The 8,453-nt window shown below is 34.2% G+C and overlaps 1 protein-coding gene across 2 annotated transcripts; it reads left to right on the forward strand.

Annotated features, from left to right (window-relative positions):
- Positions 1-3,555: 3,555 nt before the first annotated feature.
- LOC144956596 (uncharacterized) lies at positions 3,556-7,995 on the forward strand. Of its 2 annotated transcripts, none has more exons than XM_078887199.1 (2): positions 3,556-3,877; positions 5,975-7,995. In XM_078887199.1, the coding sequence occupies exon 2, from the start codon at positions 6,494-6,496 to the stop codon at positions 7,652-7,654; it is 1,161 nt and encodes a 386-aa protein (XP_078743325.1). In that variant the 5' UTR covers positions 3,556-3,877; positions 5,975-6,493; the 3' UTR covers positions 7,655-7,995. The 2 variants fall into 2 exon arrangements, with proteins under 2 accessions (XP_078743325.1, XP_078743323.1); XM_078887197.1 differs by having other exon boundaries at positions 3,556-3,608.
- Positions 7,996-8,453: the final 458 nt, after the last annotated feature.

Consider the following 8,453-nt stretch of genomic DNA (forward strand, 5'->3'; position numbering starts at 1 on the left):
GCATGACTTGGTGAGATCCTTATTTTCTCTCCCATAGTATTCCATGCCATGAATTATGTCCAAATATCAGTTTAGGAATAAAATATAAACCATTAGACGAAAATAATACTAATATTATTTTTTAAGCATTTAACTGATTTAAATATTATGAGTTTTGGGCACATTTGAAAACCAACTTTTTAATAGCTTGATAACTTTTTTTCTATACTTAAATCCCTTACGATTCAAGTCAAAATTATATTTTTTTTATGACTGTTAGGCATTATAGTTTGAAGATGTATACGGTACTGCTTTTGTGTGGTTGTTTCAGGAAATGCCGACTTTATAGTGTCATTTAGGTGTCAATGTTTAAGGTCATTGAAATCCATCTCAATTACTCTTATTTTTGCATGTTGAATAAGTAATATAATGTAAGTTCAAGGTCTCCTTTTGTGTACAAGTGAATGTGTTAACTTTTTATAGACTGAAGCGTCCAGATATATATGACAGTGATTTCCCAAAAATTAAATGATCTTGCTGTGGTATGCCTGTGGTGTTGTACTGATTTGACTCTGGTTGTTATTCAATTGTTTTATCTCTAAATTTGACTGACTGGAGTTCAATGGTATATCACATGACTTTATAAGACAATGACTGAATGTGTATTCTTGGAAGAAAGGAGATGATTCTATATAACCTATATGGATAGTGTGTTCGTTTTGAATGTAGTTGGTCAATAAGGAGAAAAAGGTTACTACTTGGAATAAACTATATGCCCTCATAATTTTGAATCCTCTTTTGTCCACATACTATGTCCGTCTGTTTGAGCAAATCATTTAATTTAACAGTACCAGTGCTTAGTGTTAGTTGTAATTGATGATTGATACTGCAATATTTGTAGCATGTCCAGTAACCTTGTTGGGTGATTGATTTTTTTCTTGTAAAGAAGTCATACTTTATAGACAGATTGATAGTAAATTGAGATATTGAAATCATACACAATATTGGTTTTTAGTCTTTACTGGTCAATAAAATATTATCTTTATGAGTTATTTTACCACATAAAGACATAAATCATATCAGTTTACTGTTATGATCAACACAACTGTTTGAGAGGAACGGAATTGGTAAAAAGCAATACACAGAACTTACAAAACCATGAATAAATCAAGAAAATCAACTGCCAATATGATAATATTGCACAGGAACATAGATGCATATATGTACTTTTGATATTTATCAAAATTCTTGAGATACTGCCGCTGAGTTTTGAATAACAATTTTTTTATTTAAGTGCACCATAATTTACAAGCACTTAAAATTAGATCAACAATTTGTGATATTCAAAGAAAACTATTAACCACAAGAATGTCAAATCTTCACTGATGTTTAGAAAGACAACTGATTTTTCAAATCAAAATAATAAAGTGAAAGAGTCTGTTATTGTTTTCCCGCTATACAGACATATTATAAGACCATAAATATCCATAATTGCCCCCATTGGACACGGCACTGCCTAATACCAGTTGAACTCCAATGACCTCATGCAGGTAGCGAGCAGGGAGGGTTATTGGTCCCTTGGGAGTTCCAACTGAAATAGCGCTGATTCCACGCAGTGGTGTGTGTGTGTGTGTGTGTGTGGGGTGGGGATGGGAGGGGGGGGGGGGGGGTAGGAGTTGCGTGTGTGTATCAACGCCACGAACAACTCGATAAACGCCTTGGGCGATTCCATTATCTCCGTTAATGGGGATAAATTTCAAATTTTATTCACGCTAAATTATCGAAGTAACAATGAAGTACGGTGAGCAAATAAAGAAGGCATCACCCCTCTTCTCTAATTAGGTTACAATTTGAAATGAGTGTGACTACTCCGTGTGTTTTACTCCTGTAGACCACGGTTTTCATCGTGTAGCGGTCTCAAGTCTTTAACGGTTCAAGAATGAACGATCCCACGGTCCCAAAGTCAAAATGGTTCGAACTTCCAAGTCTCTCAGGAATGTTCAATGTCGAAAAGGACCGGTCCTTGCGGTTTTCATTTCCTAGGGACCGTAGGACCGTGGTCCTTAAGCTTGCCAAGGACCGCCCCGCACTACTTCTTAATGTATGACCATTTCCGCATCCTGATGTGTGTGTTGAAGAGTTCATGGTTTGACCTTCTCCATTGTTTATGTTGGAGATTGTGGTCTTGCCATCTGATTTTCAGAATCCTGCAGAGGCATTTGGTTTGTCAATGAAGGTTTGAATTTTGAGTAAGGGTAATAGTGCCTCCCCCCCCCAACCCCCCCCCCCCCCCAACCCCCACAACCCCCTCCCCCCCCCCCCCCCCCCCCAACTATCCCCTAAGTTTCCGATTCATACAATTGAACAAGATTCGCATTAGAGCTAAATATTCAAAACTTTGTTGCATTGGAGATAGTTGTTGCTTTCCACTTGGGCGACGAAGTGGCAAAAGTCTGCTGGGCTTTGAATATTCTGGCTTTAAAACCTTCCTCTGTTTCACTAATTTTACTACCTAAGCATTATCTCAAATTAACATTTTAAGTTGAATGATTACTGAAACAATAAATAGGCAAGTTTCAACTGTAGCCAAAGGTTTTTAATTTGATGTGAGCAAAACGATTAAAAAAATAAATATCCTCATGAAATTCGATGTATCTGATTATCGGGTAGTAATTGTGGTATTAGTAATAGAAGTGGTGGTAATAACAATAATACTAATAGAGTAGTAGTAGTAGTAGTAGTAGTAGTAGTAGTAGTAGTAGAAGTAGTAGTAGTAGTAGTAGTAGTAGTAGTACTACCACTACTAGTAGTATAGTAGTAGCAGTAGTAGTAGTAGTAGTTTGTAGTAGTAGTAGTAGTAGTAGTAGTAGTAGTAGTAGTAGTAGTAGTAGTAGCAGCAGCAGCAGCAGCAGCAGCAGCAGTAGTAGTAGTAGCAGTAGTAGTAGTAGTAGTATAGTAGTAGCAGTAGTAGTAGTAGTTGTAGTAGTAGTAGTAGTAGTAGTAGTAGTAGTAGTAGTAGTAGTAGTAGTAGTAGTAGTAGTAGTAGTAGTAGCAGCAGCAGCAGCAGTAGTAGTAGTAGTAGTAGTAGTAGTAGTAGTAGTAGTAGTAGTAGGAGGAGGAGGAGGAGGAGGAGGAGTAGATAGGGATGAATATCATGATTTGCAATACTTTATAGAAAGTAACTATAAGAGAGAGAGAGAGAGAGAGAGAGAGAGAGAGAGAGAGAGAGAGAGAGAGAGAGAGAGAGAGAGAGAGAGAGAGAGAGAGAGAGAGAGAAGATCTAAAAGAAAATAAGAATGGGGCACTCATCATTTGCAACATTCCCGAGAGAGATTGGGGGGGGGGGGGGTGTAAAGAGAAAATAGAAAAAGAAGCCAGAAAAAATAGCGTCGATTCCGACAAGACTTCTCAGACACACTGCGTACACATTCGGCCACTTTTAAGCACATGGAATACTACGAACATTGTTTATATATAAGAGTTAACTATCCCACAACTGATTTGTTGTTTAAGCCATTTTATACTTTTAATTTTCACAAACCACAATATTCAATGATAACAAAACAAACATAGTGCACATGCGCTGTATGTACCATACACATTTTAGATTGGTAACAACAAGAGATGAAGTGAGTAGGAAAGTGCCAGAAGACAATAAAGAATAAAAATTGTTCGCGGCGGTGATGGGTGTTTGAACACGCGACCTTACTGGTACAACTCAGCCAGGCCGGTGAGAGCGTGACTCTACCGTATGAGCTATCCACGATCATGATTAAATACAACAAAAAAAAATTATTTTGTAAAAACTAATAGTAGAGACTGAAATACAGAGACAAGAAATTCCCGGAGTTGGAATAGGGTCTGGATAGAAGACAGTGTGTCAGACTCTGTCAAAGTGGTAAAAAAACGCCATCTCGATTATTTAGTTTATTTTTAACATAACTTAATTTTGGCTCACGTTTTCGCAGCTTTCTATCTTCAGTTGGGTGATTACGTCTGTTGAAATTCCCTCTAACGGGATTATAAACTTTTAAGCTTAACATAGTTTTGAATTTATTTTACGATTGATATGGCGGGTGTGCCACAGGGATCAGAACTGGGTCCAGTTCTTTTTACAATATACATGAAACCCTTGGATCAATTACTTCTGATTTTAATCTAAATTACCAATTTTATGCAGACGATTGTCAAATCTTTAAGTCGGCAACTTACAACCATTTAGAAGTCTCCATCTTTAAATTGAACGTTTCCAATCTTGCTTTGTTAAATTGAAAATTCGAATGGAACTGAATAGACTAAAACTTAACAATAGTAAGACTGAAATAATATCTATCGCTAGGCCAACACTTCTTAAAAATGTAGAGTGTGAATCAATCGTTTTAGGAATTAGAGTAATTTTAAACTGCTAAGGTTGTTCGAAATTTGGGTGTTTTACTTTTATTCAGATTTGTCTTTTTCCAGCCAAGTATCGTTAGGTACATGGAAATGAGAAGAATACGTAGTGTTAGACATCTCATTACAAGAGACATCTCTGCCTTGTTAAGCAAATTCTCTAATCCTGTCAAATTGGAATTCTCTACTCTCTTCTATAAATAAAGACAAAATAAAATTCCTTCAGGTAGCCCAGAACAAATGCTGCCAAACGTATTTATAGAAAGAGGGGAAAACAATCTGCAACGGGTTTGATAAGAGAACTCCACTGGCTTCCCGTTGAGAAACGTATAAGATCTGTAGTATTGTTTTTAAATCACTGGAATCAGATTGTCCTGGATAGATTAATGACATGCTTAAATTCTACGTCCAATACAGAAATCTGAGATCAAAGTCTGATAATCACATACTTGTGAAGCTAAAAATTACTCGCAAAATTGGCAAGCATGCATGAATATTCGGCACTCCTTATCTGGAACTCTCTTCCAAGATATATCAGAAAATGATGCAGAATTATTCCTAAAACATCTTAAAACGTTTCATTTTAATATGTAACACTGTAGGGATTATATTGCTTTGTTTCATATTGCATGTTTGAGTGGTTGTATGTTTGATTGTTGCCACGTTACTGTTAAGCGCTTTGAGCTTGTTGATATACGGAGAATGGCGCAATGCAAAAACCACATATTATTATTATTATTATTATTATTATTATTATTATTATTATTATTATTATTATTATTATTATTATTATTATTATATTATTATTATTAGTAGTAGTAGTAGTAGTAGTAGTAGTAGTAGTAGTAGCAGTAGTAGTTAGTAGTAGTAGTAGTAGTAGTAGTTGTTGTTGTTCTTGTTGTTGTACTTGTTGTTGTTGTTGTTGTTGTTGTTGTAGTTGTAGTATTAGTTCTAGTGGTAGTAGAAATAGTTGTAGTAGTAGTAGTAGTTGTATTAATAATAATAATGACGTTGATGATGATGATGATGATGATGATGGTGATATTATTACTACTACTACTACTACTACTACTACTACTACTACTACTACTACTACTACTACTAATACTACTATTATTATTATTATTATTATTATTATTATTATTATTATATCATCATCATTATTATTATTATTATTATTATTATTATTATTATTATTATTATTATTATTTATTATTATTATTATCATCATTATTATTACTATTACTATTATTATTATTACTATTATTATTATTATTATTATTATTATTATTATTATTATTATTATTATTATTATTATTATTATTATTATCATTATTATTATTATTATTATCATTATTATTATTATTATTATTACTATTACTATTATTATTACTATTATTATTATTATTATTATTATTATTATTATTATTATTATTATTATTATTATTATTATTATTATTATTATTATTATTATTATTATTATTATTATCATTATTATTATTATTATTATTATTATTATTATTATTATTATTATTATAATTATTATTATCATCATTATTGTTATTCGTGTCAACCCAAATATTCTCTACAATCTTCATTACAGATAAAGCAACCCTCTCCGATTTGATGGTCATTCCAAATGACGGCTGCAACCTCAATAACTAGATTAACAGACTTTCATCGATTACAATCTTTATTACAGATTATGCTACCTTAGTCAATATTACCAACCAAAATAACTGTTACAACCTCCATAACCAGATTATCAAACCTTTATCAACTTGATTGTCAGCTCAAATTCTCTTGAACCCTTCACAACCATGTAGACAAACATAAATTGACTTGAGAGTCAACCCAAATAACCTTCACAACCATTATTATACCAAATTAACACACCTTCGCCGACTTGATACTCTACGTAAATAGCCCTTTAAAAACCTTTATGACAAATAATTATTGACTTACTTTTTAACCTTTATAAACAGACGAACTATACTTTATCGACCTGAGAGTCAAAACTTGCAACTTTTATAATCAGTTTAACCAACCTTTATCACTTGATAATAACCTTAGCAACCACTTTGCGAATTAATCTATTACTGATTTTAGGAATTAGCATAAAATGACTTGTTTGGATCAGATCGACGGGGATAATACATGTAATGACAGCTATGGTGAGAACAGTTCCATTATTAACACCTATGGAGATGTGGTTCGGCCAATAGTACCTGATATAATAATTTGGGGGCTTCGAATGACTTTAGTTTTTCCTGTGAGTTGTTTATTTGCTTTATTTGGATTCATCGCCAATATTATAAACATTATTGTTTTCACCAAGTTGGGCATGAAAGACCCAGTAAACGTTAGTTTCTTGGGTCTCTCCATTTCCGACTGTTTTGTTTGTTTTACCAGAATATGGCCCGATATTTGCATTTTCCCTCCTCTTAATCAGTTAGACTTACCTTTCGATACAGATAACATCAACTATCTCTTTTTCGATTGGCCACATTTAGCATTTAATAAAATAACTCCAGCTATTACCGCATTTATCACAATAGAGCGTTGTCTGTGTGTCATTTATCCATTAAAGATAAAAGAACTCGTAACAACCACAAGAGTGACTATCATTATAGTGTTCATCTACGTGTTGCATATTGCCCTTGTAGCACCTATGTTTTTCGTTGCTTACTACGATTGGGTCTTCTTTCCTAAGAAAAACAGAACTCTTTATACAATAAGGTTCAGGAAATCTAGAGCTAAGGTCACGGGTCCCCTTTATTTCATACTGGGAGTTACTTTACCCCTACTCGCGTTCACAGCAACCATTATTTCTACTTGTGTCCTAGTATACAGCTTAAACAAGAACGCTAAATGGAGGCAAAAAGCAACGGGCAGATCAACCCAACAATCTATCAACTCACGGCCAACATCGGAGACCTCATCGTCTGGATCATCATCCCAGAATGAGACATCATCACGTGATACGCGAGTATCCAACATGGTGGTAATGATCGCCATTTTGTATCTTATTACCTACTTTCCCTCAGTGATATCAACGTCATTGATAATTATCCTTCCCGAAATAAAAATAGGCCATTCTCAAGAAAATGTAGTGCGCCTTATCTATTTACATATCTACCTCTTAGAATCAATCAATGGATTTATCAATATTTTCATCTATCATAAAATGAGTACAAAATACAGGAGCATGTTTCAACAAATTTTTAATTGTGCTTCAATTCGTTTGAAATTAAAAACAAAATCAAAGACTTGTCAACAATAAGGACATTGAACCCTGTAATCAAGTAGGCTTAACAGAGATGTAACATTTATTTAGATTCATCCAAATTCCCTCTTGAATAAACGTTTTATGAACAACTGCTCTTACGTGTTTCAGTTTCTCAGACAAATGTGACCCATCTGGCAGTTTGGGGAGTTAAAACCTCTTCTTCTTTCAGCTTATCCAGCAGTTTGCAGGGTTGACATAATGAATGCAACATCTTCATGCATCTAGTTCAGCGCATCGTCTTCCTCCAGGTCCAGTTCTTTCAGGTCGCCCTTTACCTTATCCCACCATCTAGTCTTTGGGCGTCCCTTTTTACTCTTTCCCGCTATTTGTAAGTCCCATACTTTCCTTCCCACGTACTCACTCTCTCTCGTCTCTTTACATGTCCGAATCATTTCTGCCGACTCGACTTCTTTATCTTGTTTCTTAGTTGTAGCTGCTGTCTCTAGTCTATATACCATTGCTGGTCTTACAACTTTTGTCTATATTATTTCCCGCTTCAGCTTTGCGGAAATTCGTTTATCATATACAACTCCAGTTACCTTCCTCCAATTATTTCAGCCTGCCTGTATCCTCTTCTTAACCTCCATCTCATTGCCCCCATCTCCTTGAACAGTTGTATTTGAATTGGTTTGTTTCTGGCACATCCTCTTCTCCTATCTTTATTCGTGGTTCTGCTCTCTGTTGTCTGATGCACAAATACTCTGACTTCGATCTGCTAACCCTTAATAATAATAATAATAATAATAATAATAATAATAATAATAATAATAATAATAATAATAATAATAATAAT

Source organism: Berghia stephanieae, chromosome 11, assembly GCF_034508935.2.
Source record: "Berghia stephanieae isolate SIO BIC M18660-M18661 chromosome 11, UCSD_Bste_1.3, whole genome shotgun sequence".
Taxonomy (NCBI): Eukaryota; Metazoa; Mollusca; class Gastropoda; order Nudibranchia; family Aeolidiidae; genus Berghia; species Berghia stephanieae.

What these genes read in the sequence shown, in the direction of transcription:
- LOC144956596 (XM_078887199.1), top strand. Translation starts at nt 6,494, where the DNA reads ATGACTTGTTTGGATCAGATCGACGGGGATAATACATGTAATGACAGC.